Here is a 24,868-nt window from a genome sequence, read left to right on the forward strand (position 1 = left end):
CAAACTGCAGTGGTCCTTGTCTGACCACGTTCCTGCACTCTAGGCAGCTAAACTCACAAGAAGCTAACATTCCAAAATAAAAATCAATCAATCAATCAATATTTTTTTAAAAAATCATTCCCTTATAGGAGCAGCAAACACTGGATGAGTTCAGCTGTATTATGAAACTGTTACTTGAGGGGACAAGTTCTCAAAGGTCACACATCCCACATGCATGAGTTGTGCTCTGTCAAGAATAATATAAGAATAACCAGGAGAGGTCAGACCACAATAAATGTCCTCAGTTACTTATCTCCAACAGGGCCATACACAGATGCAAAAGGAAGAATATAAACAAGGCAAGCACATATAATTTGCACTACTACTTTCCTAAGCCACCAGCTGTTTTCAGCTGAGGGAATTTCTGCGCTCAGTTTGGATTCTGTATAATTCATAACTCTCAGTGGATTTCTCTTCCACATATGTGTCCACTGACCTCTTGGACACATGCCAACTTCTAGCACCCACAGTACTTGGCGAGGAGTCACACATTGTTGAAGAACCACTTCTCTTTACTTGTTTTCACACTGGTTCCTACAAACTTAATACGTTCTTGCACTGGAAAGTCAAGAAATCATCCATCCTTGTCTGGGTCACTTGTGACCTTACAGACCTCTCACATTCCCATCAGTTGTTGCTTTTTCAGTTAGGCTGAAGAGCCATTACTCTGTATGTGGAACTGATCCCACTGTTTGATCATTCTTGTTAGCATTATCTGTACTTCCTCTGACTCTACTACATTCTGATTGAAAATGTGGAACCAGAATCATGCACAATACTTCAAGTGCAAATAAACCCTAATAACCTGCTAGAATTCACCAGCAAGAGTGACCCATCCCACCATCATATGTCCTCAGAGCCATGCTCAGACAGCTGGCAATTACATCCCCCAAAACACCGGACAGATGTTCCCATCAGTAACCCAGCCTGCACATTCTGGAAGAGAGGTGAAATTCTTTCAAAAGCATTCAGCTGTTTTACAGACTAACACCTCTGCTACACAGGATATATATAACTGGGCCACAATGAATCGCTTTGTCAAAAGCACAGGCTCCAAGAATCGCATCTTTCTTTGGCTCTAAGAACAATAAAACAGTGAGCTACCTCTTTCTCAAGGAAGTTTCATATCACACAGTCTAAACTCGACACTTGGTAAGCACATGCAGCACAGAGAGATGGAGCAAAACCAAGCAAAATGGTTTTTTTGACATCTGACCACTTGCTTCCTGCACTGTAAATCAGGAGTGATGACACTGAAGTCAATAATCCAGAGTACCCTTCCTATCAAAGCCTACTTACTCCTATCATTCCACTGGTGATAAATATGCATAAACCATATTTATATTTGAACTTTATATACTGCCACAGAGTTGTAAAAGGGTATTAGTTGCGTAAGAATAGTGCCCAGGGGAGTCACATGTATAAACCTGGTATTAGAGTCAAGAACACAATCCTTTTAGCTTCTGTTCAGCCAAATTAACCCTCTCAAATGTCTACACATCCCTATTAAAAAAAATCCCTTGCAGCCTTCAAATTGTGACTTGCCAGAGGTCTATGTGTGGAATGTGAAACTACTGAAGTTTGCTTCTAACAGTATCTCAGGGCCCAAACTTAGTAATAAGAATAGTAAATCTGGTTCTTTAATGGAGTCGTATGCTATCCTCCAAGTAAGCCTGTATAAAGCAAATTTCTTTATCTCTGTTGCTACTACAGTATTTACAAATACTGAAGATTGGTCACTTTGCTATTCTTTAAAAAAACTCAATAGCAAAATCATGTCACGTCCAATTCAGTCGCATTCTGCATTTACTTAATAAGGTTCAACAGAATGCTAAAATTTAACTAAATGTTAATTTTGAGTTTGAGCTTCTGCAGCTGTAAGAGATAAGAAAGCCAAGAAGTGTCCATTTAGGACCTTAACATAATTGAAGGGAAAACTAAAGATAAGAAGATTACAATCCACAGAAGAGCTACTCAACGGAGTTCCAAAGGCACTGAAAAAATCAAAATGCTGACCTGGAACAGAAACTCAGACAAGGAAATATCAGATTGACATGAGTCTTCAGGCTCCAAGACAAGAGAAACTGAGATATTCTTGCCATAGGGTATCAGGAAAATATTGGAGATAAAAAAATATTTGGAGAGGTTGTACAGCACTGACTCCTACAAAGTGCATGCCAGAATGGCTTGGTCTTTGAAAAGACGAGAAACCTCTGTAGCTTAGCTGAAAGTTGGTGTTTTGTTCCATTCAAAATGGAAAAACAAGTAATTAAATCTAAATAGTTTTGATGTTCACAATTTATATTCCTTCTGGAATTCGCTTCTATGTGGTATTCTATCACAAACAACATCCTTACCTGGCTATGGTGACTTCCACTGTAGAGAAACACAGATATTGCAATTCTTTTTTGTTGGTTTGTTGGTTGGTTTTTTTGGTTGGTTGGTTGGTTGGTTTTGTGTTTTGTTTTGGTTTGTGGTGGGTTTGTTTTGTTTTGTTTTCTCTTTCTCACAGCTGTGAGAAATATTTCTAATATTTCTAATGCAAAACCATCGTAAGCTTTCAGAAATAACAAAGATAATGCAGTATGGAGTTCCACTACATTAAAGAGACCATTCACTAATTATTCCATTTCTTGGTCACCAGGTTGCATTAAGCTAAATCAAGAAGGAGATTTTACCAAGCACTATAATCCAAGGTTCCTGTGTGCAATTAAGTACTCAATGTATTGATAGAAGCATGCAGGAAAAGCATGGACTTTTTTAATGCCATGGTTTTAATAAAATATTCTTGAAATAACCAAAACTGTGGAGCATGAGAGGAGTGAAATATTTCCTGTATTTCACAATTTGCTTTAGCAGGCACATATGAAATATTCTTATCAGACCACAAATGCAAGAGGAATGTATGCTTCAGTTTTAAATGGGGCTTTTTTGTTTCAATGAAAAAAACCCACTGTTGGTCTTCAAGTTAACATTTTTTTCACTTTGCATTGCCCAAAGCCTTAACCACAGAACTAACTCAAATTACTTCCAAAAGCTGGACAGTCTCTTCTGTATTCAGGTTTTCTTTCATAAGCTTTTCTCTTTCAAATGAGACAAAAAGGTAGCATTTGCTTGCTGTAATTAAACATACTGTTAGTTTCTATTTAATGGTTCAAACCATTACATCTGGTAAAAGTTATCATTATTTTCTTGTAGTATAACTTTTCTGTGAGACTTTCATTGCATTTATCATGCCACCTTCACTGTTTGTCCAGTGATATTTTTAAGACTTATCAAGACTGAAGCAATGTGTGTCCCAATTGTAGATTATCAATATAGAAAATCATGTAACTACTTATAAGATAATGTTTCCTAATGATTAATTACTGTTTTGACAAACCTATCAAGGATGGAAAACTGTGCACCTAGTGCATGAAGCAACATTTTTGCTCAGTACCTTAACAATCTACACAGTGGATCATACAGGGCCTTAGTAAAAGGTTCAATTGGGTTTTGTGGATTTTGTTGCTGTTCAACTTCTCACCAATAGCTTCAAAACTGACCTTGAGTAATAACCAAGTGTGGTAACTGGGTGTTATTTGTACACCATAGCTTTCATCCAGGAATCTTAACAACTTTCTAAAGGTGCACACATTATGTTCTCTTTTCTACACAGCTTTCAGCCATGCATGCCTAAGTGAGATACCAAATACAGAATGAAACAGGATCTAAGTTGGGAAGCTCCTAACTTGGACTCTTCCACTTAACTTAGCTATCTGTTGCCGCCCCTCACAGCTGTGCTCTCAAAAAGGCCCTACCAGGAATATTTAAGTTGTTACTTCACAAGGTACTTGACTAAACTTGTGCACTAGGAAAGATGTGATGTCCAGACATTTTAAGTCATGCATTAGATATCACCTCTACAGGAGAAAAAAATTTCCAAGTCATAAAATTACACTAAAATATTTTTTTGAGCAATGCTTTTGGGAGGTTCCCTTTATCTGTGTATACACTGGGAATGTGAAATTCAGTATTATTAAGTCACAGAATCATGATGACTACCTGATTAGCCAAACTACATTAAAGCCATTGACATGTCTGACACTTGACACTGATTTCATCTTTACTTACAAACATACTACCTGAGGGAAGCAGGACTTTATCCTCCTTTAGGGACAACTGAAAATAACACAGACATAGTCTCATTGTTACCTTAGTGAAGGCTCGGTAGCACAAACCACACAGTTCCACCAGGTAGGCCAGAGTGAAGACAGCATTCTGAATTACAAAGCTTAGTAATTTTGAAAAAGGCTCCAGAAGACTCTGCAATGACATGATTTAGAGAAATCAATAACTGGTTACTCAGCAAAACAAAAAGCATTCCAACTCTGAAACGCCTGAATGGAACAGCATTAATTTTAGCTCAGAGGCTATCTTGATGGGATTTACAATGTTTCAGTCGAATGGCTATTCCATCTATCATTTGCCTTCATGCTTGTATGAGAAATAGAAGCAAAAAGTTATAAAATAGTTTCACCTCTGACACAGTGCTTATGAGATATAAAAGATTCTGTAGTGTTCATGTGGAAAGACATCACTGACCTCAGTGGAATTGTACTGCAGAACTTCTAAGGAAGTTCATTACTCTTTTTTTTTTTTTTTTTTAAGAAAAAAAGACACGGGGGGTGGAAGAGAACATCAAATCTTTAAGAAGATATACATTCACACCCACACGGGAATGTAATCTCACCCACTCTTTACTGTAACCTAGATTCGAAAGCTCTTTTCATTCTCCGAAGAGTATCGGACTGCACAATTTTATGCTTATATATAATATTTTTCTAGCTAGGGGATAAGAACACTTTCATGGAATAGCATAGGCTAGCTAAATCCGAGGCAACAGAATTTTGTCTTCTTGGAACTTACCCTGGTGGCACTAGTGGTAGGTATCTTCAACAAGCAAATCATGATTCTTAAACTAGAATCTAAAGAACACTGTGAACATATTTGAAGGCAGGAAAGGAAAAGAAAAAAAATATGGTCAGTACTTTTCTGTGCACATCTTGCTTTTAGTCGTAGCAGCTACGAATAAGCCACAGGTGAAGTCTGAAGAATTATCCCTGACAACTGACCTTACTTACTTTGCCTAAACTGGCTTATTCCTGAACACACAATCATACCCCCTCAGTGGTAACATAGCAGAGCATGGGCCTTGAGACGAGAAAATTTCACTAGAAGGCTAGTTTGGAAGAGTTAACTTTACCCCTTTTATGACAAAAATTCCCTAGAAATATATTTCCACTTTAATAAAAATGGATTGGACAAAAAAATAAAAAAGCCTGCGTTAGCAGGAGGTAGGATGTACGCACCATCTACCTCATGCTATTTGTCAGTGGTTGCCCTGGGATATGACATTTTCCCCCATACCCCATAACATCAGAATGTACCCTGGTAATAAAAAAGTTGTTCCTTATGGTGTAATTGATTTTTCTTCTGCATAAATCACAGAGGTTGCAGCAGTGAATGGGACTTTTCAGGGTCTATCCATTGTCTTGCCTCATCCCTGCTGCAAGCATGTACAACTGCAAAGAGTCATTTACGACCCTAGAGGAGGGAACAGGAGATGGACAGCCCAGGAACAAGCAATTGTTTTATTTCTATCACTAAAGATACCTCCCACAAATAAAAGTGAAAACAGAGTAAATACTCTGTCATCTAAATGTTCTGTGAATTGCAGATACGCAGTTGGAACTGCTAAGATCAAATTAATTTATTTGTATTTATTTCAATTAGAAAAGATGCAATGGATTGGCATGGCTAGTACACAAAGGAAATGGTTATCATCTGTTTGGCTTAGTAAGTGCTGCAGGATAGCGTCTCATTTACCAAAACCTAAAGAGGTTTCAAGACCTGACTATCGCATCATGGTGCCAAGGAATTTAGTATCATTCATGGAATTTGGTTGTGACACGCAGCTTAAAAGACAATTTATAAATCACAAAGTTAGATTTTTAGATCCCTCAGCTGATACTGAGCAACACCGTGTTGCACATGATTACCACCGGGAAATAAAGTCAGAATAAGGGCATCAGAATCCCATGTTTACTGGAGAGACTCAGAAAAGTGTTTACTGTGTTTACTGAAAATACATCTGGAAACATACACACCAGTAGATAAGTTCCCTCTGTGAGGACTCAGAAATCAGAGCCCAAAGCTTCTAGATTCAGTTTCTGCAGCTATATTCTGATGACAGCCAGAACTACAGCCTGGTCAGCTGAACAGGCTAAGCTCAGTTCCCAGCAGTCTCATTTCTCTCTGCATCTCTGACTTAGCAAATTAATTAGGTAATGCTGCTCTTTCTGAGAGTTTTCATTTTGTTTTAACAGTTAAAATCAGAGGATTTTTTTTCTTTTTGTTTTCCAAAACGCTGATTCTCTCTATCACAGGGCATGGAAAACGCAGAGGAAAAAAGTCAACAAAGAGCTGAACAGTAGCCTGGTCAGAGTTGTTAGTGTTATCCACAGAAAATATAAATAAAGGGATGGATCAGACATACAATAAATCCAGTCCTCTGGACACATTAGTTGAATCATTACAAAACATTCACAACAACTCGCTGTGATTTCTCATCCACAGCTTTCCTCCTGTTTCGGTATATTCTGACCAATGGCAATACAGCTCGTTTCCAATGTCCGTATATCATACCTTCAGTGGCAAAACACAAGGGAGTTTTGTAAGGAACGTCTGAAACTGATTACTAATTGTGGTCCAGAGGTTGCTGGGTGAATCCATCGGCAAGGCTTCCATAAATGTAGCAATATTTTCCAAACAGCGTAGCATTGCACCCCCTGCTGGTAGATTCTTTTTGTTGTTTAAACCCTGGGAAATGAAACAAGAACTGTAAACAAATGTACAGGTGCAGAAACAGTCCCTTAAACAGTATTTGGAAATGCTGTGGTTAGTTCAGACCAAATACTACTTATCTCTTCTATAATGCTAATGATACAATGCTGTGCAGGGAATTTCAACTGTGTATACATGACAGTTAAGTCTCGTTCAGCTCCTAAAGTATTGACCAAAGGATTTTGAGCCAAAATGTTATAAGTAGAGTCCTAACTCATAATCTGCTTAGACTGGTATGGCAGTAAAAAAAGCAGAACTCAAAGGATTCACCAGGGGATTGCCCATGTTTTCATCTGGAGAGTTTTAAACAAGACATGTTCATTAATGTTCAGTAGACCACGTATGTTTTTTTGGCTTGTATACTAAAGTCAGGCCTGGAAAGACATAAGCAGTTTTAAAGTGATGCCAAAATCTTCATATGAAGCAACTGTCACATTCTTGCAAGAGCAGGATACATGGAAGTGACGGCAGAAACAAGACAAGTGTACAACGGGCAAACAGTGAAAGGCAGGCAGTGAATGTTCAGACTACATAGAGAAATGTCCATCAGATACAGAGGAGAGGAAGAAGTGAGATATATGAGCAGAAATGTTGCTGAAAACCAGAAATAGTGCTGGGGGAAGCGGTGGCCCACGCTACCAATGTGTAGGGCACTGCCAGGAGCTGATCTGAGGAAAACAAACAAACAAAAACAATCCATGAGAGTAAAACCCAGAAGGCAAATGGTGAGGACAGCCTAATCCTGCATCTAGGGAGGACACAACAAAAATTCTCTTTGCTTTTGGTGATGCAAGTTTGAAATTCTAATGAATGAGGAGGAATGACCTGAATGAGGAGGAATACCTGACAATGCTAATAAAACTAGCACCACTAACAGAGCTGATTGCCAACATACCTCTAACAGCTGGCTCAGAGCAGCAATGGAACTCAGCTCACTGAAGTCCATAAGAGAGGTGGCCAAGGTCCGTAAAAAGCTTCCATCTGAAATTCGAATGACATTTTTGCACTGGCTGTCCATACGGAGGTAACTGAAAGGTTAGCAAAGCACTCAGGTACCACACAGTACCTTTAATATTGCTCTGGAAGAGCTGGGGAAAGATGCCATTGGGAGCCAGCTGATGGAACACACAACGGAGGAACTGCTTGGCCACACCTGCAGCATTTCCAGGAATCATCATGCTGAAATGAAGGGAAGGAAAGAAGAAAGAAATTGCATTGCAGAGGAAACATTTCTCAAGTTGTCAACACAGAGAAAGTAAAGATGATACTATTCTTTTTAATTATGGAAGGGTTCAGTTATGAGTGAGACAGTCAAATCAGAACTGTCCTGATCCCAGAAAACAGTTCAGTATATTGATTTTATGACTTCAGCTTGAGTATGCGAGCTGAAAAGGTTATGCACACATACCTAAAGTATTCAAGTCTCAATAAATAGTTGCGTTTTTCCTGATTCTCCACAGGTTTATTTGTGAATCATCTGAGTTTGGAATATAATCCTGCTCTCACCTTGTGTATTTCAGTGATACAGGATGAGGTTCTTGGCTTTACCATAAAACACATGAACAACAGGTAAACACACACAGTATAATATTAATTTGCTTCTTGAGGTTGCCTTCAAGAGATGAAGCACTTCCTAATCACTCATAAAATGAATGGTTTCATTTAAAAAGCTAAACTATTATCTATTTACTCATAAACTGCACAGGCTAACATTTTTTACAGTTTCTCAAAATGAATTTATCTTATTCAGCATCTGATTTACATAATGAGACATCACTACCAGGGGTTCTCCATGGGCAAGGATGATTCATTTGATTTAATGTATGGAGATAGCTTATCAAGTCAAATACTGAACACAGAACAAGCTAGAAAAAGATGCACTGAAATTGTGGAAACCAGAAGGTACCTGTAAGTTACATCTGAATCTGAGTTTTTTCAAGTTCAACACATATGCATACAGGTTCCTGTTCATCTTCAGAATACACAACACTTTTGAAAAAAGTGGGAAAGAACAGGCTTTTCCTCTTACTCAAAAACCTTAAACAAATTTTTTAAAAGTTAAATTCAGAGCCAGGGAGGACTATGCTTTAGATTATTTGTTTCATTTTGGCCAAGGTATCCTTTGTTACCATACCTTTCTGCTTGATTAGAAAAACTGGTACTTGATGCCAACCTGGAATAAAAAATTAAAAAATAAGTGAAGCTCATATACTTCTTCGTGTTTCATTTTTAAGTAAGCCAATAAAGTAACATTTTATTAAATAATAAACAAGAATTTCAGAGAACATTTAAAATGTCACCAGAAAGGTATTCTGAGGAGCACATAAATTCCGTCAAATCATGTTTGCACGACATCTAACCTCTGTTCAGTCTTGCATTCTCATAAATACATAACAGCTCTAAGGACAATTCTGTTTGCCTCCCTGTGCTAGCATGAAGATAACAAAGTAAAGCTATTGCCTTACATGCACATCATGGATATTTACTAACCTAGAGGGATTGGAGAAAAAAAGTTTTCCAGAAGCTGCCTACCAGCTGAATTCTTTCTGATTAATACAGCAACATACACTAAGCCAAAATTCTCTCCTTGACAGTTTGCAGTGAGGCTTCTAGTTCCAGATTTTGGCGCCTAAATAACTGGCCTAATTTCAGAAACACTAAGTACCTACAAGCTCTTACAAAGTCAGATGAGAAATACTGGGTTCTCAAAAATCAGGTCATTTATTTTAGTACCTAAATATAGACTTTGAAGCCAAATATGGGCATTCAGTGATGAAAATACTCCACACAATCTTAAAGCAAAATCAAGCACTTCAATATCCAGGACATGTAAATAAAGAGAATCAAGGCTTATAATATCAAAGCAATACACCCTTAATGCTAAAAGCCACCAAAAAGCAAATATAAACACGCACTATGGAAGAATCGCTTACATACAAAATACTGTGCAATTTTTCCTTTAATCTGATGTGCATCAGTATTTCAGCCGGTATAAGCCGTTATGTCTAAACAGAAAGTTCATTGAGCTACGCTAATTTCCATCTGCTGATGACTGGGCCTTCAATGTTTATCTTTGATGCACAGTTCTTTCAGGCTGGATTTAGCTGTTGCTCAATCCTCTGTCAGTCTCTTTTCTGAAGACATTTTCCTCTCTACTCACTACTGCAAAATCCAAAAAGGACCCTAAGGCAGCTCAGTCGACTGCACCAGTGCAAACCAAAATGGATGGTGATTTTCATTAATGTTGCATGACAAGCTGAGAACATGGCATACCTTCAACAGGGCAATAGTCTCAGACTGGATACTGCAAGGGACTGAAAATTATACTCTCTTCAGTTGTCCCAGCAAAAATCAGAAGTAGACACTGGAGTCCCTGACTCTACTGTTGTTAAGAGGAGTCTACATTTAAATACAACATATTAATTCTACTGTTCGAAGCTAATTCTGGGTGAAAACAGGTCTGAAGCTCCCTTCAAGCAATATAGATCCTTGAATCTGGAATAACTGTAGCACTTGCCTACATTAAAAAACATGAGGTTTTCTGCAGAGTGCAACGAGACTAATCACGTGCCCAATGGACATTACATCTATTTTCAATAATCTACTAAAGCATACAAATACAACAGCATAAAATATTTCTTCTAAAAGAAATCAAAGTCCTATGCAAAGTTTTTCTCTCCTTTTGAATGCAATAATACAAGTTTGTTTTTTATCATAAACAAAACATTTGGTTTCTAACTTTGGAAAAACTTAATGAGAGGGGAACTACACTAAATATTTGGGAACATCTGAAACTTTTTGAAATTTACAGCCTATATGTATTTATCATTACTACTCTAAATATTTGTTTGCACAGAGGCCATGAACCCCCATCATTACCTCCACTTTGCAGATCACAAAGTAGGAACAGTAAATGGCAGTTGACAGTAAACAGATGTGTTCACATTTGTACATATTAAGAGCAGAAGTTAAGCTTTTCAAAGCTCCTCACTACCTCTAGAGCTTAAATGCCATTTTCAAACAGGCTTTGATGCTCGGAAAGCTAAATCTCACTGGAAATAAATGAAATAAGAATACACAAATCAAAAATCTTGATTCAGGAATGAAAGCACCCAGTTAAGTGCGTGCCAGAATCTTATAAACCTGTCAATCTGTAACTAGACCTTTCTCTCTTCTGAACATCCCAATAGATACCTATCTGTACCGGTGGGTACCCAAATAACTTTTGAAAAATCTCTCTGTATACTGCTTAGGTATTCTGAAAGACCCTGCATTTCTTAACTCCTTGTTTCCTCTTCTAAGCATGGAAGTAGTAGGTTTTTTCCTAATAAGTTTAAATCATTCTCACCTTTGCTGTCGGATGGGTATTTGGAGGTAATGATACAGCACTGCTTGATGAAAGACAGCGACTTCAGCAACCTGAATGCCTCTCTGCTTATTTATGCTACTAATTTTGCATTTATACAAAACAATTTATTTGTGGGAAGCCTCTTATTGGACTTAGAATTTGTCAGAACTGACAGTCAGTAGGTAGAACACAGGGCATTCACTAGGCCTACCCCATGTTGCATGCCATCTGCTGCTCTAAAACAATCAGCCATCTCACTCCAAAGATGCAGCATTTCTTCCTCGAAGTACAGAAGAACGCAGCCCACTCAGCCCTCATCCCTCGATAATTTACCTTCCAAATGATTTACTCTCTGTGGCTGTGGTACTGCTGTATTTACAAGAATCACACAGAATAGATAGCATCTGTCTAGATTAGAAACTTTGCCTCCATCAGAGTTCATTAGCAGTGACAGCAGGGAACTGCAGCCTTGCAATTAATGGAAATGGAGGAGTTGAGTAGCTGTTGTGTTTAAATGGAACTGAGAGGCAGTGGAAAGGCAGGGCTGTGAAAAGCCATGCCCCTGTAGAAGTCACAGTCAAGAAATTTTAAATTCAATCACTGAAAAGAGCATGAAGGAGGGCTGCACATCATTTCTGCACTTCAAACGCTGCTTGGATGTTTATTCTGAAACATCCTCAAGACACCCTTCCCACCTCTTGGGAAGGAAGTAGTGGAAATGGCCAAGGCAGCAACAACACGTAATACAACAGGAATGGTGCACAACTATCCCATGCACACTGAGTAAAAGTCACAAGAGAAATCAATAGACACCAAATGTTTAAGACCTTATCAAAGACAACCTCATGCAGCAGCTGGTCAGGAAGCCTTCATAAGGAGATGCAAATCTTTACTTAGTCTTAACTACCACACAAAATATGGTTGAAAAGCCTGAAAAGCTTCAGGGTCCATACTTAGGAGGCAATGGTCCTCCAGGAACAACAAAATTCAGAAAAGCTGACAACATTTGTGCATAACTTCTAAAGCAGGAACTACATAAAAGTGAAAAATGCTGTCAAAGAAGCAAAAAGGGTAGCCAAGAGAATTCAGTCTTTACAAGAAGCACATAAGCTGTTGAAGTACATGGGAAGCACAGGGCCCAGGTACCACACTTGTTAAGAAAGATTCCAAGAGAGCAGAAGAAAGGAAAAGTGAGGGAGGTTATAAGAAAAAAAAAGAAGGCTTCTTTCAAAAAGCTTAAGTCATGTCTCAAATGAAAGGAGAAAAGTACATAAATTCTGAAAAATCCAATGTACAAACCACAAGAAGGCAGGCAAAAAAAACAGTTCAAGGAGCAGCTAGCAGAGGGAATAAAAATTAACAGTATATTTTTCTTCAAATAAAAAGGGATCAAGAAACACACCAGAGAGTATGCTGCATCAATTGCTTTGCAGTTAATAAGCAGGGCCCTCAAGGAAGATAAGGATGCTACAGAAAAAACTGAATTAATTTCTTACATCACTGCTTACAGTGAGACAAGCTGGGGAGATTCCTGAGCTAGAACCTCCCTTTGGGGGCAAAAGAGGAGGACATCAAAAGGATCTGCCCAAAACTGAAGTGATAGCGGAAGAAGCTATGTAAGAAATGGATAAAATTATGAGTAACAAAGAACCAGACAGAACCAGACATTATTCTCTTAAGAGTTCTAAAATATATAACTTCATGTAGCAAAATTTATGTAAACCCAATGCCAGGCACAAAATTCTTTCTATCATATGGGACAGAGGAAAGTCCTGAATTTACCTTCCTACAGACTGCATGATGTCCAACAGCAGAGGAGCAGCCAAGTCTGGACTAAGGTGAATGAATGTTGAGAGCACAACTATGGCCAGGCCCAGTGTTTCTTCATCATATTCTTCAAGAATAGCCCCGCAGTCATGGCACCTGCAAAGAACAGTTTTAAAAACGGACATTAACAAAATTAAAATTAAGTATTACTACATATATACTTGTGTATAATTATGTCTTTTTAAAGTACTATTATTTAGTACATTCTATTCAAAATCTATTTAGAAAGATAATGTAATCGTGATTTTTCTATAAGCAAAGACAGTCCATGGCTTTCAAACTTTAATAAACCTTCTCACTAGCTGCACTGGCTGTTTCTTCACTGACAAATGAAAGAGGGCCCCAGTGCAAGCCTTAGTTTTGGTCCTTCTTTGCTTCCTCACTCTGTATTGGACTGCTTCAGCTTGCACTATCCAAGAGAAATCTGCTGCAGTGAAGAGCCCTCAGCAATGTGAGCATCAGGCAGTTAGTGCGACTTGGGCTCAGGCAAGAGCTCAGATCCCTGGCACTCTTCTGTTTAGTAGCGTAGACACAAACAACGACACTCATAGATGATCTTAAAGAGATGGAACAATTTCACATTGTCCTTCCTGCCAGTCATGAACTATGAAAAAGAAATTATCCAATTGGTTCCCACAGCAATCATAGCTATTAAAAAAAGAAATGAAAGGACCTCTGAGGGGCACAGAATGTTAGATTCCAGAGAAGTGTCCTTTCTCAGGGCAGATTTGCTGCTGAGTCACTTATCCTTCCTGAAATGCTCAAAGACAACTGATGAAGTTCTGAAAGAGCTATAGGTCTAATTATAAAGGGGATGTCAGATTTAGGAGAGAAGAGATAGGCTTTCACAACCTATGGAAAAGGCAAATCAACATGGGAAATGGGCTTATTTCAGCCCAGTAGGAAGGCTTGCTTAGTTTGATAATGACTCCAATAGAATGTGATATTTTAATTTAATAGAGTTGTACAGGCAATATTCTTGCCTTTGTTACTGAACAGAAGGAAAATATGCCAATGAAGCCATGAAAATCATAGAATCACAGAATGGTTTGGGTTGGAAGGGACATTGAAGATCACCTAGTTCCAATTCCTGCACCATGGGCAGGGACACCTTCCCCTACAGCAGGTTGCTCAAAGTCCCATCCAGCCTGGCCCTGAACTACCTCAGGCATGAGGTAGCATTAACTTCTGGGATGCTTCACTTTGTCACTTCCAGTCCCAGCCCACACAATGGCCCCGTCTTTCTCCAGTGATCATCCTGGCATGTCTGTCTACTGGACAGAGCACAGAACCACAAGCAAGAACTTTATTTTTCCTTCGTATTTTTGACCAAATCAACGCATGGCTCCCTGCTGACTACTTTACTTCTTCATTAAATGAGCACGATTATTTTTAACTCTTCCTTTAGAAGCATTTTAATCAACCAATTAAGATTTTTGGGATCAGTGAGTATCAGCATTAAAAATGCCATGTCAGAAACTGTTGATGTGTAATCACGTGTAATCTATTTCAACAGAATCCCAAAGAAATCTGACTAAAAGAACTTTTTTTTTTTTTTAATCCTAAGGCAAAAATGTTTTCTGATGGACCACAAGGAACCCTTGATTTAAAATAGGATGGAAAGTGCCCCTCCTGTCCTCCATGCACACACAACAGCCTGAGTCACCATTTCGCCTTGTGCAATCTCACACAAGTCCTACTGAATTAGAAGTTCATCTTGCTAGCAGTGTTTAGAAAATGTTTATCTGGGGGTAAAAAAATTAATTAAAAAACTTGGCACAGAGATAAAGAATAGAATGGACTTTATATTTCTATGAAGTATATCTATATTTTACTTGACCTATTTGAAGTTCATCTAGTTCTTTGAAAGAAACAGAAAAAGAACTTACTTGTCAGTCATCACAGTGGGCTGGTCATCAGCAAATTCTTCTGGTGCAGGTACAAACATACTGACTATACTGGGTGCTGACAGCAAGCTAGATTTTGTGGCACCTTTAGGCAATTGGGGGAGGCGAAACAAAAAAAGGAAAGAAAATCACTAAATATAAATGCAAACTGCTTGAAGAGCAGATTTCTAAAGAAGAGCCATAATGGTTTTACTGTGCATGGAAAGAAGAAATAAAGTGTGTTTACAAAAGGATATGTATCACATTCCTTGCTTCTGCCAGATTGTTCCAATTACCTAGAACTATAAACTAAAAACAAAATTTAAAAAAAAAAAAAAACAAAAAAAACCAAAACAACTTAAAATATCCTTGGGAAAAAAAGATAACAAAGAACAAAAATTCCAGGAAGGCAGATCTAATTGCATCTACTCATTTTTTAGGGAGAGAGCATGATTCTGCAGTTGCTATGGGACCGGACACAAGAAGATTTGCAGTCTTTCCATGTAATCTGGGGAATTGCCTTCCCATAGTTCTTGGTGACATGAAGAAAGCAATAAGTTCATATGTCTCAACACCAGGTCATCAATCTATTCACACCACCCCTAAAAGAGGCACAGGAGAGAAAACAAAGAAAGGACAAGCTACAAGAAATAATTCATAAGGAGCTGACAAACACTGAGAATATCAGAGGGCTGATGGTTAGAAATGCTTTCCACTGAAAGTCTTCACAAGCATCTTTATTCTCTGAAGCTGAGTTGTTCAGTTGGGTGCATAGCCACAGTGATCATGCCAACATACAGGGTTCCCTTTGCCTTTGGCACTATTTGTGCACCTGATTTCAGATGAATGCTTGTTCTAATGGGAAGAGTTATGTATAATGGAAGTTTCAAACTGTTGGCTTCTCTGAGTTCTGCTTTCCAGAATTACAGCACTATAGTGTAGTCTGACAGTCTAACATCTCTCCAATATGGTGGTTTTCCTGCTTTGGCTCCTTTGTTTGCATTGAGCAGACAACAGCAATTGCAGAAAAAACCAAACCAACCAAACACACATCCCCCTAAAAAAATCCTAAAACAAAAACAAACAAACAAACAAAAATAACAACCACACAACACCAAACATACGGAAGAAGCAACTCCCCAGCTAGCCTGGTTGCAAAGAAACCCTCAAGAAAAATCAAACTCATTCAGGAGCCATCAGAAACTTGGATCAAAGCTACTGTGATGCATGAGCTATGTCATTCATCTGAGATGCCTTGTGATGATGATTTCAATAATGTTAGCAGTTTCATTCTCCAGGTCACTAAGACAGAAAGAGAGATTCAGTTCTTAAAGAAAAATATCTCTTTTGGTTGCCACATGTAACTGACATGATAGAGACAGCATTAATCCTGTTCCCATATAGTTCAGCTCCAATAATGTATCCAGGGAACTCAGCTGGTAGACACTATCATTATGTATATATGACATCCTCAAGGACATATCATTCTAAAGACCGATATATAAAAAGCTCATTTTGTGAACTGATTTTTAGAAGAGTACCAAAGCTCTTTCGATGCCAATTCAACCACAGATTAAATAATCCATTATTGACTTTCATGACGGTTGCCACAATCTGCAGATTCTGATTTAATGTAACATTAGCCTGTTTTGACATTAAACTATGGAAAAAAGAGGAACCTTCTCTACCTAAGCTGGATTTTGAGGGAATTTCTGATGAGACAATCCCAGTTACTGCAGGAAAAGCAAATTTAATATCAGCCCTCAGGCAAAATAATCTAAGAAGCTCCCACAATTTCTGAACTCAAAATATGTGGAGTGATGAAGGGTTGTTCCACAAGAATAAGACAGGTTTTGAGCAACCATTTTATTAAGTACGGAAGGAAATACTTCTTTTACATACAGAGTTCAGTACTTCATAATTGTCCCCTCAGATTTTATTGGATATAAGCAGACACTCCAGGAAGTCCAGAACACTCTTCAGTATTGTAGGACACCATCCAGAATGCAAGGAATAGGAGTAGATTTTCACACACTTCTAGCCAGTTGTTTGTTTGTTGTTTTTTTTATCCCTTCACAAATGAATAAAGATCCCTCTACCATGACTTTGGAAATTCCACTGTCATGTCCTCTAGATGTAAGTCCCATTGAAGCACACATGCTAAAAGCTGTCATAATGCAGGTTACAATGTTGGAATGAGACTTAACTCCTTAAAATAAAAATTACCACTTTCATGCACTGAACAGTAGGGGAAAAAAAACATATGTTCTAGGCAAAGAAGGTAAATCACTGACCCATTGCAAGACTGTAAGAAATTGGATGCATTTCAGCTGTGAGGGAGAAGAGTTCATAAAGAAATAAGATTCAACCACACTCTGCATACAGAGTCTATTATTTACAGGTTGAAGCTGAAACAAGTACTAGCAGAAAGCCAGTACTTCTCATCAGTTCTCCCTGTCTTGAATGAAATGTCTCTTCTAATAATTTTTCGATAACCTACATTCTGCAGGACAGTTGAGGGCTTTAATGCAGCTGAACGGAACATAAAATTCAGCACTATTTGTTACTAACCAAAAATCCTTCCTGGCAGTCTTAGCAGAGAGATCAAGTCAAATAGACACTGAACTAACCTCTGATTCTTAGTGGTGGTCCCTCCAAGTCGGGGTTTAGGCAAACAGGGACATTGCACAGCCGCTTCCCATGCTGTATCTGCTCTGTGAATAAATATAGAACTTCAGTCTCCAGAAATATGAATCCAACATCTGTCACCAACATCACAAGTCTTAAACCGTTAAAACAAGAGAAGGACAAATAAAACAGATATTGAAAAAAAAAAGAGTTAATTTCTTAAGCATAGAAAAGGGCGGAGGGGAAGGTGGGAGGGGCAGAGAAAGATGAAAGAGGTCCACAAAGGAAAAAGGACACAGACAACCTAATACCACATAAGGCATTTTAGAACAGTGTCATTAAAGAAGAAAGGAAGTGCTATCCATAAAGGTTCAACAAGATACGGAATACATGAGTCACAAAAAGAGAAAGACAGTGCTAAGCAATATCAAGAGACGAAAAATCAAGTGTAGTTTGTGCTGTCAGAAGATAGACACAAAACTCTTTTATTTTACAGATAGCTAGCTTGGGAAAAGAGTGGCTTGAAATAAGAAATGAAAGAGACACATGCTACCTAGCAATGTAAAAAAAAATAAAAAAATAAAAAAAATAAATAAAACATGCATGAATCAAGCACACATCATATACTTATGCCAACTAAGACTATTTCCTAGTTGTTATACCCAAGTACAATAAGTCTTAAAACTCTGGTGTGACATTAAAATGACAAAAAGTCACACTGAGCATTTGTCCTGATAAAACAAACAAACAAACTACTGTTTTCTGTCCAAATAATAATTTTACTTTGAAGGTACTCCTTGAAAAAGACATAAGAGATGCAAAGCTTTCCAGAAAAGAATATTTTACTTTGTATCTCCATGCTTGGAGGCCTTTAGCTGGAATGAATGTTGAAGGAAAACGTCATAGATATTGAGAAGAAAGCTAGTGGATTTGGAACAAGACTAACAAGACAGAGCTCCAAAGTGGTTTTAAGTACTGACTTGTACCTCTTGAATACAGGCTAACTACTTCTTGTAGAATTAAAGCAATAACTTTTTCACCTCTAAAACCCTGCCTGAGAAACTGGGTGATACCAGCTAAGTCTCTTCAGTAAATAAACTTACCTGCTGATAGGACAAAAAACAAACAAACAAACAAACAAAACATTGTTATCATTGACAAATTTTGACCTTTATCATTTATCTGATGCTGAGCACACTACTCAGCAGATTGGAATAGAAAGGATAGTCCTGAACTATAGTCCTGAACTATGTACTACACCCTCAGCCATTCTTCAGCTACAAGGTTTAGTTTGACAGAACCTGATGCTGAAGACTGAATTAACTAAAAACTTTAACTCAGCTGTCCAGAACTCGTGACAAGACAAGCACTCAGCATGCGAAGTTCCATGTAACGTTTTAAGCATTCCTTTCTCTGGATGCATCTGGATCTGCTGATAAATTCTTAAGTAGTATGACTCCACAATGTCACTAACATCAAGATGGGCAACAAAATATCAACCATTTATGATAAGCTACTGTAGAATGATGTTTAGTGCCATCTGCTATGAATTTGGTTGTGACAGAAAAACTTTTATACCAAAACAAAAAAACAAAACACCACACTTGAGTAATGAGGAAATTACGTGCTTAATTCAGTTTTAATTGCTTTGCATTCATATTAAAGGAAGAAAAAACAGGTCTGTGATGAACAAAAACTTCAGGTGTTCAGCATGAGCTGGGAGAAACTTCAAAGAAAAATAAAACTGGCTGGTATAAGGCACAACTCCTTGGTGTACCAAGACCATTGTAAACACACATGCAAATAAATGATTCCATGCACCAGGGATGAAATCCTATATCTAATGAAATCAACAGTGATACTTCCATTTCATTCAATGAGGCCAGAAAATAATCCAAGTAATATGCAAAACTGTGGGGACATCACTGTACCAGAAGAACTACCTCCCAAATATGTAACTATACCAATTCATACCAGGTGAGAATCTGGTACTCACTACAAAGTTTTACTTTAGATTTGAGATTGATTACTTATCTGCAGTTGTAGAATAGAAATACTTACTTTTTAAATGGATTGATACAAAAAGAAATGGGTTTAGGAAACAGAAATAAAGAACAATAAATGCAGCTCACCAGTATCCCAAGTGCTGATATTGTGAGGAGCACTAGACTGGTGTTCCAGCTGCCTCTTCATTAGCTGGTTCATTGTCAGAGCTCCCAAAGAGCCTCTTTTCATTTGTCTGAACTGAGCTGCAAGTCAGAAATGCAAAAGGATTTCAGGGGCTCAGACAACATGTAAAACTACTCTTATTTCCTGAACTTACAAGCCAGCATGAGATAAATACTGACAGGACAATGACTGCTCTGAGGATCTTGCTCAAGTCAATGTGCACTTTTCACACAACTGCACAGGGTACAATTCTGGCCCCAAAGACATCAGTCATAAGTGACTTGGATTCAGGATCTCCTCCACTGTGTCAACTGTCAGTGACTTTTTGTCTCCAAATATCACGAAAGTTCTTCAAACGACTTGGTATCTGTGGTGTCAGATACTACCACAAAATTCCCACGCTGACAGGCAATACTTGAATCTCACTCACATACAATCTACTGAGGAAGGAAACCTCGTCTCCTCCCAGCAAGGTACGGAGCACTGCTATGTCCATGCTCACCATAGGAAAACTAATTCACTGACCCTGAATCACCAGCACCTTTCATGGGTGGCACAACCTGAACAGGCCTGCTAAATACCCACCCCCCAGGCATACCACCTGCACATCATTGTGAAGCGTGAAGCTACCAGACCTTTGAAGACAGGTCCCTTTTGTAACTTCACTGCCATTCTTATTACATGGAGCTATTGTTAGGGAATAGACTGCCTTAGTTTACTGAATTATTTGGTATACTGCTTCTTATAGAACTTGTTTGGAAACTGCCTATGGAACTTGCTTAGCATAACTTGCTTAACCTAAGTAACGAAGTTTGCTTAGGTCACAAGCTGTGAACTTTCAAACTTTCTGCCTAAAAAGGCCACAGAATCTGTTCAAGCAAGAAGGTAAGGGAGGTTTTGATGGTCAACAGGAGCTGCGCCCCTAGAGATAGGTAAAGGAACAAGATGGAGGGTCTAAAAGAAGATGAAAAACAGATGAATGTTTTCATTATTGCCAAAGACTTATTTTTCTTCCCAGCTGTAGGTGCAAATTAACAACTGATAAACAGGAGCTAGAGCTGATGTCTAGTCTGGTCAGTAAAAGACAAACAACTACCCACAGAGATAAGAAACGGCTCATCCGATGAAAATGAAGAGACCCGACGAAGAACACGGACATCCCAGACTCTAATTTTACAACTGAACCAAACTGACATGCATGGGATGGGAAGCTTAGGTTGTAATGGTATAATTGGCCAAGCTTTTCTTTGCTCAGGGTCCCCCTCCCAGAAGCACCCAGCTCAACCTGCTCTCTACGCTTTGCTTTACAAATACATTATTTAAGAAGAATTTCTGGAATCTGTGCCCAAGTCTTGGCTTTGGGAAACCTAGGGAAAGGAAAGTTCCTTAACACTGTCAAGCGACAAGGGCTTGATTTTTCCTCATCTGACTATTTACAATACTTCTTTAAACTGATATTGCTGCTTGCTTTAAGAGATGTTTCTCACTGGATAATGCACCCATACATACACAAAAAAAGTGGATTTAAAATTTAAATGGAGAAAGAAACAGAGCATACTCACAACTCACAACTCTATTACATTTTTCTCCTTTCATAAGAAAATGCAAATTGAACAAGCATAATACATTCATTTTGACAGCTGAGTCTGAGCAATGTATTTCCACCACTGAAACCAAAATCATTGTCCACAGTTTGAAGACAGAGTTTGAAGGCCCTGTTTGATCAAGGCGTGTGAGACTGCTGACATTCATCTCCATGCAGGAAAGCCTTTAAAACGTTGCCTTAATGTTTAAGTGCTTTCTTCAATAGGACCTTAAAGAAAGAGCAACAAAGCAAAACCTTCTCCTAATGATTATTTTCATCTGCAACCACATTCAACATTGTAAAAAGAAGTATTAACATAATATCAGGTAGTTCCTTTCTAATATTCCAAACAACACCCAGCTAAGATCTGAAAATAAACACAGCATTTCACATTATTAACTGAGATCAAGAAGTACAGACAAGTGACAAACTACAACTTTCAGAAAGCTGAGGGGTTAAGCGCCTTCTCCTAAACTTCCTCAGTTTCTATCTGAGAGTTTCAAATTCAGAGGAAGTAAGAGTACTCCCTAACAAAACAAATACAGGCCCTGAGTAATAATAAACACAATGATAACTTCTGTGGGAATCTGCACACTGAAGTTATTTTATTAGGTGAAGTAGTTTAAGTTTTCCCTCATTATATCCTTTCAATGTATCAGAGTGCATTTAAACTCTATTTTTGGTCCAAGTACAAACTTCTCCAGCATTGTTGTAAAACAGTCCTTGTATAACTGAACAGACCAAAAGACCATTCCATGTTTCACTTTTAAAAGTTATATTGCAGCTGCCTTTTACAGCAAATTAGGAGAAAAATAGAATTTCCATCGTTTCCAGGGCAAGGACTTTAAATAGATGCTTTATCACTTTATCAAGCATAGAATTTCCTGATGAAAGAACAGCAATTAACGTTAGAATTGGCAAGACTGCTTGGAGTGCAGATGACTGTCAAAATACAGAAAATTATCTCTTTGAATTTTCTTAACAGCTTTTGTGATTGTAATTAAAAAATTTTCATGCATATTTCACATAATCAGGCTACTGTCGAGCAGATTTGGATTTCCAGGATTATTTACCTGATTTTTCAAGGACAGCCATGATTTCAAATATTGATAAGTATAAAAAACAGAAAACCACCACAGCCCAGAGATCTGCCAGCCTTTGAACAGTGCTGGAGCCAGGCTGATTGCTGTGGAGCAGCACGCAACTTTTCATATCCAAAGACAAAATCTTCCTATCACAGCTAGCAATCTATGTTTTCTGTGGCCAGGCACTGGCTATACAAGTGATGTTATCTACTTGTGCCACTAACGTGCCTTGTGCTCACAGTCCTGATCAGGACTTATTATGCAGAGCACTGTAAAAACACACAATAGAAGGTCAAAAATATTTCGGTCTCAAGAGACAAGAGACACAATGGAAGTATTCATGTCCATTTTGCAGTTGGAAACTGAGGTACATAGAAAGAGGAAAGGAATATTTACAAAGGAATGTAGGCTCAACATAATTTAGATACTATTCCCAATTTCATATATTGGCATTTACAGGAACACCTAGCACTCAGTGAAACCAGACAGAGATAGGTCTTAACTGCCACCTCTTTGGCTGCTTTAGGAAGTGATATCTGTATCATTAGGTGGTCAACAAAAGAACTCTGACTATGAGTTACACATTACATGAGATGCTTGTGATAAAACTGGAGAGGAAACCTCTAATTTGGAGTACTCATCTAGCATGTCTAAAATAACATCTTCCAATCCAATCAGCAGATGATGAATTTCCAGAATTAAAGTTCAACTTCTCTACAGTGGTCTGAAATCGCAGTTCAGCAAGATGGTTGAGCCAACCCAGAAGCTCACTGGTATCAAAACAGGTCATCATTTCTCCTCCCTTTTCTACTAATCAAGAATCCTGTCCCATCAACCATCCGAAGTGTTGCTTAACGTTGCCTAGGTGGACACATCATTCCGGATTTTGTTAGTGTTCTAAAATGCTTTCACTTTCCAATGTTATCTCCATCTGATCTGTTAAGCCATGTGTCTACGTCTACTTAAACCAGCCCAGTTCACTTTACAATGAAATGGGTATGGGAGTCTCAGATAAATGGTTACTGCATTTCAGTGAGCAGCTGAGAAAGTGGCATTTCAAGCACTTTACAAAAATTGCAAGAGACTTTTTTTCCTAAGGTACAGCAAGAAATGCACAGAAGACCATAGTAACAGCCCTGTGGAGCTCTCATCCTCTGCTTCTGTGTACTGACAGTTGACAATGCTTTCTCTCACTGGAAAATAAACATTCAACTTCAGTGAAATATTGCTTCTAGCTGCTACCTATTCTAATTCAGGAAAACCGCTTCCGTCAAACTTGCCATGGTGCAACAGAAAATCTTGCAGCCACTAACTGCTAAAATCCTGCTGACCACCAGAGATTTAACAGATCTAATGATGTTCAACACAACTGTACTTCCAAGAACCAATGAAACTCAGGGGAAGGCATTTACCAGGCATGATATGTATCTGACGCACAAACACAGCACATTCAATCCTCAAGCCAGAGGCAAACTTACTTGCTATGGAAGAGTGACTACTTGTCTCCGGGACACCTGCTTCAAGTGTCGGTGCAGATGATGACTCTCTTGGCATTTCCAGTGTTGAAAGTCCTTTGGCAGCAGGATCTGCATATGAAAATTGTCCTTAATAAATAAATATTTTCCGTCTGTTTTCTCCCTGGATAATTTTTTCACTTCTTTCCTGTCATGCATTCACCATCTGGCATTTCCAGTAGTTTTAAAATAATTCAGTGTGTTTGTGTAGTAAGAAAATTTTTATAGACACATAAGGATCTACTGCTTAAAATAACTTTTTAAAGGAAATTTCTACCTGTGCTCTTTAGAGCTCAGAACTAATAAATGCAAATAGAGTTTGATTTCAGTCCCACTCAGAGTGATTATAAGAACCACCAACACGGAAATAAGAGAGGTACCACTGATGTAAAGCTAGTTTAAATAACAGCTTAGCATCTTTTCAAAGTCTTATCTCCAACATGTTATCAGTTTTCTTTCAAAAGGCTGCTGATCTAGCAGCTGATCCTAAAGGTTTGAAGAGTTTAAGATTCTATCATTAAAAAAGAAAAATAAGCCATTAAAGCTAATGTATTTATTTTGTGATAACTGATGCTATCAATATAGGAAGAAAAAAGCAAAAGCATTTTCAAGTGTTGAGGGCTGTTTTCAGCATATCATATAAAGTTGTATCTGTGCTGCAAAGTCTCAGGCAGGAAAATGTAGCCCAGCATCACATACTTTAAGAAACAGCCATTTGCACATTTAATTCAGAGATCAGTTTTATTACAAGCCATTCTAAAACATATGGAAGTATATAGGCTGACAAAGCTTGAATAAGACTTTGAAATTACAATCAGCCCATTATGATGGCAATATTAAGACTACTTACATTAATTACAATACATATGTTCTCAAATAAACTAATCAATATGGCTAACAAA

General features: G+C 38.1%; 1 protein-coding gene across 3 annotated transcripts in view; it reads right to left on the minus strand.

Moving 5' to 3' along the window:
* Positions 1–24,868, minus strand: part of UNC79 (unc-79 homolog, NALCN channel complex subunit) — a gene marked incomplete at both ends in the record, with an annotated part of 108,724 nt that overhangs the window by 24,374 nt on the left and 59,482 nt on the right. For all 3 annotated transcript variants that reach the window (XM_080345566.1, XM_080345565.1, XM_080345567.1), the window contains 11 exons: positions 4,234–4,344; positions 4,948–5,016; positions 6,727–6,900; positions 7,820–7,905; positions 7,991–8,103; positions 9,059–9,097; positions 13,055–13,195; positions 14,989–15,091; positions 17,616–17,699; positions 19,746–19,862; positions 23,931–24,038. In XM_080345566.1, coding sequence (XP_080201692.1) covers positions 4,234–4,344; positions 4,948–5,016; positions 6,727–6,900; positions 7,820–7,905; positions 7,991–8,103; positions 9,059–9,097; positions 13,055–13,195; positions 14,989–15,091; positions 17,616–17,699; positions 19,746–19,862; positions 23,931–24,038 — 1,145 coding nt within the window. The remainder of the gene's footprint in view (positions 1–4,233; positions 4,345–4,947; positions 5,017–6,726; positions 6,901–7,819; positions 7,906–7,990; positions 8,104–9,058; positions 9,098–13,054; positions 13,196–14,988; positions 15,092–17,615; positions 17,700–19,745; positions 19,863–23,930; positions 24,039–24,868) is intronic.

The sequence above is a fragment of the Nesoenas mayeri genome (assembly GCF_963082525.1).
Source record: "Nesoenas mayeri genome assembly, chromosome: 5".
NCBI classification, from domain to species: Eukaryota; Metazoa; Chordata; class Aves; order Columbiformes; family Columbidae; genus Nesoenas; species Nesoenas mayeri.